At 34.0% G+C, this 11,176-nt stretch overlaps 3 protein-coding genes across 9 annotated transcripts; 1 reads left to right on the top strand and 2 right to left on the bottom strand.

Moving 5' to 3' along the window:
* The first annotated feature begins 571 nt into the window (after positions 1-571).
* Positions 572-2,579, top strand: LOC114396124 (valine--tRNA ligase, mitochondrial 1-like). 2 transcript variants are annotated; one of them, XM_028358019.1, is made up of 4 exons: positions 572-887; positions 1,013-1,098; positions 2,041-2,139; positions 2,290-2,579. In XM_028358019.1, exons 2-4 carry the CDS (start codon positions 1,066-1,068, stop codon positions 2,380-2,382), a joined length of 225 nt encoding a protein of 74 aa, XP_028213820.1. In that variant the 5' UTR covers positions 572-887; positions 1,013-1,065; the 3' UTR covers positions 2,383-2,579. The 2 variants fall into 2 exon arrangements, with proteins under 2 accessions (XP_028213820.1, XP_028213819.1); XM_028358018.1 differs by lacking the exon at positions 572-887 and having other exon boundaries at positions 958-1,098.
* LOC114396122 (NDR1/HIN1-like protein 6) lies at positions 2,431-4,077 on the bottom strand. Its single transcript, XM_028358017.1, has 2 exons — positions 3,343-4,077; positions 2,431-2,734 (listed from the first exon to the last, which is right to left on the bottom strand). Exons 1-2 carry the CDS (start codon positions 4,038-4,040, stop codon positions 2,719-2,721), a joined length of 714 nt encoding a protein of 237 aa, XP_028213818.1. The 5' UTR covers positions 4,041-4,077; the 3' UTR covers positions 2,431-2,718.
* Positions 4,078-5,510: 1,433 nt separating this feature from the next.
* Positions 5,511-10,242, bottom strand: LOC114396554 (probable inactive receptor kinase At5g58300). 6 transcript variants are annotated; one of them, XM_028358589.1, is made up of 4 exons: positions 10,088-10,242; positions 9,630-9,908; positions 6,694-8,047; positions 5,511-6,450 (listed from the first exon to the last, which is right to left on the bottom strand). In XM_028358589.1, exons 2-4 carry the CDS (start codon positions 9,660-9,662, stop codon positions 5,831-5,833), a joined length of 2,007 nt encoding a protein of 668 aa, XP_028214390.1. In that variant the 5' UTR covers positions 9,663-9,908; positions 10,088-10,242; the 3' UTR covers positions 5,511-5,830. The 6 variants fall into 6 exon arrangements, with proteins under 6 accessions (XP_028214390.1, XP_028214391.1, XP_028214394.1 ...); XM_028358590.1 differs by having other exon boundaries at positions 6,694-8,044; XM_028358593.1 differs by having other exon boundaries at positions 6,694-7,982; positions 10,088-10,241.
* Positions 10,243-11,176: the final 934 nt, after the last annotated feature.

The raw sequence follows: 11,176 nt of genomic DNA, 5'->3' as shown, positions 1-11,176 counted from the left end.
ATTTTAAGTAAAATTTCACATGCTTAATTTGTATGGGGAGGAATTAATTTTCGTGTTATGAGTTGAAGTAACTTTAAATTTAATTAAGATTAAAAAAGTTATTATGGTATAAAACAATTTTTAGGAAAAAGAAAAAATAATTCATGTTTGTTTTGTTTACAAATAGAAAATTCATTTCTTAAAAGAAAAGGATTTTATGAGATGTTGTTTGTGGATATCCCATTTTATCCGAGAATAATATGAAAAAAGAAAAGATAAAAATAAAATCTTTGAAGATTGAAAAAAACCAGGATAAATTTGAAAAAAAAAAAAGAAAAATCTTGATGATTTGGATTTTGGAGAAGATAGGAAACCTGAGAATAATCTAAAAAAAGATAAAAATAGAATCTTCAAAGATTTGAAAAAAAAAACAGAAAATCAGAGAAAATTGAGAAGATAAACAGAAGAGAAAATAAGAAATTATTTGTTTCCGATATGTTTAAAAGAACGATCCACGATCATGATTTGGACTGTAATATAAAAAAAAATTTAACTAAAAGCTTGTCTTCATATAATCAAAGATTTCTATAAATTTGTTTTTGAGTAGAAACTTATAGTTTGAAATGAGCATCGATGAAAAACCTATAATTCAGTAGGTTATGAATAAAAAGCATTACATAAAGACAAAACATATTGCAAATGTCCATTGTCAAACCCACCTATAGATAAGGCCATGCTTGTAAAAGAAGGTATTGTTATAATATGAAGGCAAGCTTTTAATTAATACCTTCTTTCTCAACCTTGAATTCGTTAATGTTTTCACGGATGATGGGAAAATAAACTCCAATGGTGGCTCTGATTTTTTGGGCATACCGCGAGAGGCAGTATCAGAAGCACTACAGAAGAAGGTATTCTTGGTGGCAGTATCAATTTTGTGATGTGTTATTTATTGAAGTTATTAAGCCTTACTTTATTGGCAATGATCCTTATTTATTGCAATTGCTTCATCCCTTTATGTCTTTTGTCATGGAAGAATTATGGCAGCGCCTTCCTTCACCCAGGGAATGTAAGAGAGCAGAATCTATCATGATATCATGTGATTATCCATCAACTATAGAGGTTAGATTTTTTTCTGTTGAAAGTGTTAAACATGACTCAGTTTAAGATACCTCCTATGTTTTTATGATGTGTGTTGTATTTAAGCATGCTTTGGCTATTCAATAATAGGATTTTTGTTTTTTGAACATCAGGGCTGGAATAATGAAAGGGTGGGGAGAATTAGATCGACATTATTGAGTCTACTGATAAGTCTAGGCATGACAACGAGGCGGTTTTTGTTTATCCCACTCCCGCCCCCGAATCTCAAAACCTCCCTCTACCCCACCCCCAAAATTCATTGAAATAAAGGAAAAATTTAATAATCCAACCGAGAAGGACATAAGAATTACAGAAACAAATTAATCCACAAGAGAGAAGCCACATATATATATATATATATATATATATAAAGGGTATTTTTGTAATTTAATAGGTACAGGGGCGAAACGGATATCAGCATTACCAAAATTGCCTCTGCCCTTGAATTTGAAATGCAGGGAAAATTGAAACTCGAACTCAATCAATTAGGTTTTTCCAATCAAAATTAGACGATTTGGATGGGTGTCCACGGGTGCGGGTCCCATTGTCATGCCTAGTTAAGTCTCTCATGTCATTTGCTAAGGAAAGACGTGACAGGTAGATATGCGAAAGTAACATTTGCTTTTTGTACAAGTCTCAGGTTTGCCGTTGTGTTTTCCTAATATCAGGAACCTCTCTTCTTTGGGGGATAAATGAGAAAACTTTCAAGTAAAATAAAAATTTGCATAAATGAGCAAAGGAAATCACCCTAAAGTAGCCAAAAACAGCAAAGCAAATGACACATGATACATTTAGGGAGACTAGGGCATGCGTGTAGTACTTTGTTTATTTGTTTCTGTCAAATATTAAAATTTCTCGACTAATTAGATGGTTATTCATTCTAACATTCTTATCTGATTCTAAAAATGATGCTTATGTTGCTAGGCAACCGGCTTTTGTTCTCTGCCGAACACCGTGGTTACAGAGATTATTAACAGCCACCAATTAGAGATTGTAACACTAGCTAATCTATCCTCTTTGACAGTAAGTTTCACAGTTGCTTTATTGTGTTCTCTTTTCATGTATCCCTTGTATTTTTGTTTGGTTATTTTTGTCATTAACCATATAACACCTTTTCAATTCACTTTATTGCCATATTTTTCACTTTTAATGATATGATTATGTGATTCACAGGTAATCACTGAAAATGATGCTGTTCCATTGGGATATGCTGACACTGTCGTAAATGAAAAGCCTTTCTGTTTATCTAGAGCTTCAAAGAACTAATTCTGCAGAAGCATAAAAGGGGAAGATCAAGAAGTTTGGTCAAATTAGTAAATCAATCTTCTTTTCTTTGTTAATTTTGTCTACTCTCCAACTATATAAGTGGTTGAAACATTGATAACAAGGTCTTTAATTAGACCATATATACATGTTCACAATGAACAGGACCGAATTTTATCTAGAATGAAAATTTTCAAAGATGTTTATGTCTCTAATGGCTTGTTAATAAACTTGGCAATTTGCAGAAACTCTCATCCCTATGAATAAATTACTCGTCCTCCTCCGATGAAGGATGCGATAAAATTGTGCTTAAGCAAAACTAGTTTGTAATTGCTTTCTTCAGTTTGTTGAAGGCCTGCAGCAAAATTGTACGTACACATCAACAATTAGGAAAGTCGTTAGTATATTAGTTAGTTTGCTTCTAAATTTTTTTTGTGTCGTATCCAAAATCTACGTACAAGATGATATAAGCATAATATGTATACATAATACATCTACATTTATATGTTACATTACATCAAAACAGAGTTGATTCCTCAAACCAACATCATTTAGGCGTGGAAAGTGCATGGTTAATTTCTAATGTTTCCAAAGGAGAACTTGTGTTTTTTTATTATATCATATTTGCATTACTGCAAACCAATGGGATCATTCACTACACAGATTACATAGAAATATTCATGGAAATCATTACCAACTTATGTAGATATATAAAACAAATTCATATTTTTTTCAAGACATTTTCTCACAAATACCGGGTCTGTTTGTTACAGTTTTGTTTTTAAGAATAACATTTTTTAATTTTTGAAAAAAAAAATATTTGTTTTTATATTTTCTTGTGTTTGTTTTAGCTTTTTGAAACAACCAAAAGCTAAAAACAATAATAAAAAAACCTAGCCTTATTCAGTATTTCCAACACAAACTTTTGAAAACAGACAATGATGTCAAGATAATTAATTTTACCTGGCAGCAAACAGCTTAACATCACATTCAGGCTTTCTTCCAAAATCCACATCCTCCCTCTTGATTTGATGACAAGATGCTAGAAAGGGAACATTATTCATCTGCAATTTCCCAACCTGAAAACCAATGTGTCCACCCACATACAAATCAAACACCATCTCATAGGCTTTGATGTCTGATATCAAGTCCTCCGCAGCATACTTGTCAACATCAGCATTTTCCAATGTCATGGTCATGTCCAATTGGGTGTCATTCAAGGGATTTTGATAAAAGCCACCTAGTTTTTTCTTCCCCAATAGCACATCCTCACTAGTGACATCAACATCAAGAGGCCCATATAAAAGCTTAAGCTTATCATTCTTGTTAGAGAATATTAATCCTAAGCCTATAACCGCATTCATCTTTTGTGACCCATCATCAACTTGCAACTTTGTTATGTTGAAGGCTCTCACGTTGACTTTTGGCATCCCTGACTTGAGAAAAGCCAAGTAGGTGATGCCAAGAAAGAGAATGGCTATGATTAAGAGGAACATGATAAGGCATGACCATGCACAACATGCAAAGCAACAACATGGGAGGTAACGTCCCTTGTCAAGGTGGTCGATGGAGGAATGGAGCCCGTGTGGCGGCCGGAGGACACGTCGAAGGCTACCACTTGGATTTTTCGCCAACGCCGGCTTGCTCTTTCCCTCCTCCATTTCACCACCACACCTGTGTCCAAGGAACGTTACTTAGTTTAACATGATTAGCCAAGAAGACTGGTTATTTGTATGGTGGCTTTTTTTAACTTCAAAGATTGTGTCACCACAAATGCACTAAGCTATATATGGTAAATCAAGGTTGGCGGATAAACATATGGAGGCAAGAGAGGTTCTTAGAGGGGCATGCAGTTTCGCCTAGCTATAGTTGACATGTATAGTTAAAATTCTTAGTTAGTTAGTTAAGATATTCATATAATGTAATGTAGATATTTAACAAATTAGGAGAGAGAAAGAAAGATTATTAGGCGAATGCAATCGAGTACTCGATAGTATGTTACAAAGCAAAATGCTATGTGAACAACCTTTAAATAGGCAATCAATGTTTATTGTTATAACATTAATTTTATATATATATATATATATATATATATATATATATATATATATATATATATATATATATATATATATATATATAAATTGAAGGTTGCGTCAAAAGGAGTTGTTTTTTTTTCCTGAATTAAATGAATGATAAATTATTGTTGTTTAAAATATATTAATCTTTTACGCATAAGCGTAATATTGCACAAGTGTCTATGCTGCTGGTGGTTCTAGTTCTTTTCAAGGGGAAGTAGGAATGGCAGTGGAATTTATGTGCCTAACTGAAAGACCCTTGACTTTTGCAACCATGAGCGGATCAGTGCTTAACATAAATTCTTGATAAAAAAAAAAAATTGGCATTTCACAAAATTGTGACACCATAACCTTTTTTTTCTCACAAAATTGACATTAGACATAATTTTTTTTTCTTAGCAAATGAGGGAGAAACTATATCTGGTGATGCACAAAGTTTGCAGTGAGAGGAGTAAGAGTCTACAAGCATTCTTCACATTGTTGAAAGATATCAAAATCAACTATCTTGTAAAAGCTCATCAATTATGGGTGTCAGGATTAGTTTCTTTAACTTATTTTCTCAAGTCTGACTATATCTAGAAGAGACTTATGCATTTGAAATGGCCACCTTAATTTATTCCTGTACCATGTTTCTCAATGATTAACTAAACCCCATTTCTAAAGTAAGTGACTAATAAGATCCAATTGCATTATCGCTGCTGAACTGATGGTTCTGATTGGTCACCCTTTTGATGATATGAACCTTGTTCTATCCTTTTGGGAGTTTATTGTCTCCATCAGAACTCATGTTTCTCTTGCTAACATCATCTGTGCTGTGCCAATGGTGGGATGAGAGTAATTTCATTATATCTTTTATTAAATAAAGCAACATGCAAGCAACTGAAATATTAAGTGACATTTAATGTCTTCCATGATGACTGTAGCAGCTCCAATTCCCCAGAGAGAGGGAAATAGAGAAACCTGTTTAGAAGGGAAGGAAACTAAAGAGGAGCCACGAAAAGCTAAACTGAATATATTGTTTTGAAAGCAATTATTGATGTAACAAGAGACTTAAGACTGAAGAGAGGTTGATTTTTTTCTCTCAACATTACCTAGTCATGGATAAGGTGATCTAATAAACATATCCAAATGGTGTTAAAACAGCATAACAACAATTACAAGGGACCAAATGTGCTTGAATCGAGATCATTAATTGAATCAGGATGTTAATACATAAGAATTTAAGAAAAGCAACCTAACTACAGAAAATAACTCAAGGAACATCTGTGAGAAATATTGAACAATTGGACAGAAAGGTGACCGAGCATGCACTCTTATATACCCTTTTATTGTCACTTCCTGGTTAAGCGAAAGGCACTGTTAATCTATAGAGTTTAAACATTTGAGTCCTTAGATTTATTTTCTTCAGAAGATGGCCGGTTCTCTGAGTCAGATTGCCGGATCTCTTCGATCATTCTCACTACTTCATCCATGCTAGGTCTCATATCTGGCATCTTTGCCACACAGGCCATGGCAATTTGCAACATTTGAACCATTTCTTCTTCAATGTTTTGGTACCTCATTAGCTCCACATCAAAAACTTCGGCCGTCCACTCTTCCCTAACAACAGACTGAACCCACCTAGGGAGATCAACCATATCATCACGTCCCGGAGATTGGAGAGGAGCCTTCCCGGTAAGCATCTCAAGAAGGAGGACACCAAAGCTATACACATCGGATTTATGAGAGTGTTTACGGGCTTCAATCACCTCAGGAGCACGATAACCTGCAGTTCTAGAAGGGGTAGCAGGAACATTCATAAGGGGAGCAAGGCCAAAATCAGAAATGCAGCCATCATTATCTTGGTTGAGGAGGACATTTGAGGACTTAATATTTCCATGTGTAAATTTGGGACCACCAACAGAATGAACGTGGGCAAGTCCTTTGGCTGTTCCAAGGGATATTTTTATTCGAGAGTCCCAGTCTAATGGAGTTCTTCCACCTGTCCTACCACCTGCAATCAAATTGAAATCCAATTTACGGTAAAGTGAAGCATATTAGATGGCTTTAGTAGATACTATAACAAGGACAATTACAACTGTAGATAGAAAATAAAATAGTCCAAAAGGACTTCAAACATCCAAATGTCTCTAAACAAATAAAACAAGCCCACACAAGGGATAAAAGAAAACAAGTTTAATTTTAGAATTTTGAATATTTAACAGAAAATCAGAAACTAAGTAAAAGAAATGCATACCGTGCAAGAGTGTGTGTAGGTTGCCACCAGGGACATAGTCATATACCAAAAGTTTTTCATCTTTTGAATAATAATAAGCACGAAGCGGCACAACATTTGTGTGCTGTCCAACTCTTCCCATAATCTCCATCTGCTGTTCAAAGTCCTTCTTGCCTACAACAACTTCTTTCAATCTTTTCACCACAACTGTCATTGACTCCTCCAGTATGGCCTTATATGCAGTACCATAACTACCCTTCCCCAGAACTTCAGCCGAAGCTCGCAGCAAATCCTCAAGATCAAAATTATAAGAACTTCCCTCAAAGAAAACCAACTTGTTCTTCTCAGGTTCTTGAACCCCACTTCCAAACTCTTCTTTTGGTTTCTCACCCCTACCACCACTAGGACCCTTCCCTTTAATTACATTGGAGCCTCTGTCATCTTCCTTCTTTAAACAGCAAATAAAGAAAACAAGAGCAACAAAGAATAGCACCACAGCTCCTCCAACAGCAATAGCAATGATAGCTATTTTACTCAACTTGTTTTTTGAGCTTTGTCTTCCAGGAGTTGATTGAGGTGGAGTCGAGGAAGGAGAAGGTGTAGGGGGAACCACAGAGCATGGCTTTAGAGGTGGTCCACATAAGAGAGAGTTTCCTTCAAAGGAAGAATTTGGAAAAATCTGAAGAGCTTTAGGAATTGAGCCATTCAATTGGTTGTAGCTTAAATTCAAAAGCTTGAGCAGATTGACATTGAGATTAGGTATCTGTCCGGATAGCGAGTTGTTCTGGAGATTCAAACTAGTTAATTCCGACAAATTTTGAAATGTCGTCGGAATAACACCGGTGAAGGAATTATATGACAAATCGAGTACAACGAGTTGGAGAGACAATGAGGCAGGTATATCACCAGAAAGGTTATTATGTTGGAGGTAGAGATACTGAAGAGAAGGAAGAGAACCAATGTCAGCAGGAAGATTTCCACTGAGTAGGTTGGAGCGAAGGCTAATAATTTTCACAGCACCAAGCTTGCCAAGTGTATTGGATGGGATGGTGCCAACTAGTCCAACTCCAGGGAGCCGGACTTTAACAACACGAGTTCTATTTTCATTGCAAGTGATGCCTACCCAAGATGTACAGACTGAGGTTGATGGATTCCACATCAGGTTTCGACGATGCGGGACGGCATTAGCAAAATCAAGAAGGGCTTGCTTATCAGAACTTAGATCAGCAATAGCCAGAGGAAAGAGAATAACTATGACAAAAAGAAAAGATGCCACTGAAGTAGAATGGAACTTCATGGAGAGTTGTTTGCTGAAAGGAATAAGATATTGACAGTTAAATTTGGAGTAAACTTTGTGGGCTGTCATACTTTCCTGCTTTATTACCATAATCATAAATTAAAGTTAGGATCCAGCAGAATGAAGAAACAATATATAATAAACTCGGGTAGTAGAATTCTAATGACAACATTTCAGAAAATAACAATTAAAACAGAACCATTCACGATTAATAAAAAGGAAGCATCCTAATTGAGAAACATATAGTCAATTGCAAGCCCCAGGTAAACTTTTGCTGTCTCCTTTTGCTTACTTGTAAGATCTTCACCATTAAGAGAGAGACAGTAGGAGAATACACTTTCCATGAACAAAAGAACATGAAATATCTACTGAAGCTCTAGTTTTACAGCTAAGAAATGTACTACACCAGCACACCATTAAATATAGATTAAAAGGAAACTTATTTTCAAGAGTTTATCACATTGAATCTTTATGTATCTTCTCTAAACAATTAAATCCTGTAAAATAGAAGAAGCATACTTCACTTTAGCTACATTTTTATAAAGTTACAACAGAACAAAAGCAACTTAAGCTCAGCAACTTGGATGTTATTTACAACAGTCACAATCCAAAAAAAAAAAAAGAAATAAAAAAGTTCTATTAAGAGGAACAAAAGTACTTGCATCATTTGGATCTTTTTCAATCAGCGGAGAGGAAAACATATCAAATGACAACTATTCAAAAAATGTACTCGATACAGTCAAAATAGTCACTTTAAGCATGTCCATTCCTAAATTATAAAGCAAATACAAAGAACAATCAGCAGTGAAGACAATTTGTTAAGAAAGCTTTGGCAAGAAAGGACATGGACAATGTTTGGTTTATCAGAATAATCAATCCCTCCTAATTTTGTCGCAGACATAAGATTATGCTAGACAACATAAAGAGAAATTAAGTTAGAAAGTGAATGAAATTTTTCTGCTGCTACAAGAATATAATTCATGTGCAACAAAAAAGAATTTCCAAGATGTTGGCAGAATAGAAAAGTCAGGGAGAATCCAAGGAGAGGACAAGATTCACTGTAAAATTAAGTCTTGGACTCTTAGGAGTAGGCGGCTTTTTTAGCTTTGTGGTAACTTCATGAACTGTTTGATAACTGGAACTAACATTTCTGCACTTTATTCTCTGAAACACATAATTTTATAGCCAATTACGAACCAACACAAGCTTCCCTCCTGTTTTCCCCTTTTTTGGCTTCCCAAGAAGTAAGAGGAATGACTTGACTTTCTACATTGAAAGAAATGACTGGCCAAAGAACTCAATTTTTCTTCAAAAGCATACCCCACTTGATAGATTGTGAAGGAAATTACAAGATCAGAAACAGTCAAAGAAGTTTACCTACTAAAGTTACAATAATGTGAAAAATAAAAAAAATCTCCTCAATTACCTTCAGATCCTAAGCAAAAACCAAAAAGCAGGTGTTCCAAACATAACAATTATCATCAAGAAGAAAACAAAACTGGTTTGGAAGCACATTCCAGACCCCCAATGTTGAGAAGCATTCACTACGAAGAAAAACAAAAACTCAAAGAACCAAGATCTGCATGCTAAATTAGGAGTACTGTACCACTGGATATGCAGAGAGAGAGAGAAAAGGGACAAATTTTAAGTGAACAGTCACCTGAAAGGAAGCATGGGAGAGGTTTAGAAGCATGTGTTTGTCTCAGAATTCACTAATTCAGAGAGATGAAACAACACAAGAAGTAGCATTTGCTGAAGCAGAAACTGAAGTTGGTGGGGGTGCTTATGCTTCAGAATCTCAACTAGTTGTTACTAACACAATCTGGAAGTGGGTTTCATTGGGAAGAGCATGCAGAACACAAAGAGCCCATAAAGCAAGGGAATTTGGTTGAAATTGAGGAGCATTCTAAGCTAGAGAGAAATAGAATGATAGCAGCAGCTACAAGGTACAGAAACAGAAGACAGAAGCTTCATAAAAAATAAAAAAAATAAAAACATTGAATAAAGTGACTTAATTTTATTGTTTTTGCAGATAAATTAAATGAAGATAGAGAAACAAAAAAAAATGAATAAAATTGACAGCACAGCAAGGCAATGCAGAATGGAATGGACACTAACCTCCTCAAACTCAACCTTCTCTTTCTTGACCTACCCAGACCCAGAGAGAGAGAGAGAGGTTGAGACTTTCTTCAATTTTTATATTGATATTTGTTTATCATTTTTGTAACTGAAAGTTTTAGAGTGGTTTGATATGAGAGAGAGAGAGAGAGAGAGAGAGAGAACAATGCACACGTACTATGATTATCTGTGATGAGATGACGACTCCTTAAACGGCTAAGATGAAAAAGTCTTCTTTCAGTTCTATTATGTTTTTTTTTCGCCAAAAATTTTAAATAAATTAATTAATAGAAAATGCAACATCAAAATTGAAAAGGCAAATTTATGGTTTTGGTGACTTTCTACTAATTTTCTTCTGTTATATTTTCTATCTAACCTTTTTCAAGGTATCCTTTGAGGTGTGAAAAATTATTTAAGCGATTGATATTTTTTAATATATTTTTATATGTATAAATTTTAAAATTAAACTTCTGATAACATAATTAAAAAGATATAATTTTATTGTTATGTTATATTATATTATTGATAATTTCCACCCTTTTCTTAGTTATATTTATATCTTTGTAGATATTTTTATCTTCTTTTTTCTCTTTTTATTATATCGCATGACTTATTATATTTCTTTTTTTTATTTCTATACTTATGACTCTTACACTCAAAAAAAGAAAAAGTCTACAACAATGTTTTTCCCTTACGTAAAGTCCACCTTAAATTAGTGTGTAAATTTAGGTCGGCATTTAGGTTAGCTTGACAGATCAAGCATTATTTGTATTAATAAAATAATGATTTATTCCAATTTTATGTAGACTACTGGTTTGTAGGTATTTTCATTATTAATTTACACAATGAAAATTTTAAAATGGTTTTTTTTGGGTAAAATTCTAAAATTCAGGCAATTTATTTATTAATTATGTTAAAACTTCAAAAACATATTATTACTTCAAATGTATAAATATGCTGCTACACTTAAAGAAAACAGTGATTATAATAGCTTAATTATGAAATTTTAGACGTGCAGATTTATTTAGAATTATATTAAGCTGAGTAAAATAATAATTGTTCTTTTTTGTATTTGTAGAATAAAAAATA

This window comes from Glycine soja, chromosome 18 (genome assembly GCF_004193775.1).
Source record: "Glycine soja cultivar W05 chromosome 18, ASM419377v2, whole genome shotgun sequence".
Classification (NCBI taxonomy): domain Eukaryota; kingdom Viridiplantae; phylum Streptophyta; class Magnoliopsida; order Fabales; family Fabaceae; genus Glycine; species Glycine soja.
The sequence above is the reverse complement of the archived record's forward strand: the minus strand, read 5'-3'. Positions and strand labels throughout refer to the sequence as shown.

Coding starts and splice junctions, on each gene's coding strand:
- LOC114396124 (XM_028358018.1), top strand. CDS start 994: ATGTCTTTTGTCATGGAAGAATTATGGCAGCGCCTTCCTTCACCCAGG. Junction 1,099..2,040: donor ATTATCCATCAACTATAGAG/GTTAGATTTTTT, acceptor TTATGTTGCTAG/GCAACCGGCTTTTGTTCTCT. Junction 2,140..2,289: donor CTAATCTATCCTCTTTGACA/GTAAGTTTCACA, acceptor TGTGATTCACAG/GTAATCACTGAAAATGATGC.
- LOC114396122 (XM_028358017.1), bottom strand. CDS start 4,040: ATGGAGGAGGGAAAGAGCAAGCCGGCGTTGGCGAAAAATCCAAGTGGT.
- LOC114396554 (XM_028358589.1), bottom strand. CDS start 9,662: ATGCTTCTAAACCTCTCCCATGCTTCCTTTCAG. Junction 8,048..9,629: donor TCTCCCATGCTTCCTTTCAG/GTGACTGTTCAC, acceptor ATGGTAATAAAG/CAGGAAAGTATGACAGCCCA. Junction 6,451..6,693: donor CCTACACACACTCTTGCACG/GTATGCATTTCT, acceptor ATTTGATTGCAG/GTGGTAGGACAGGTGGAAGA.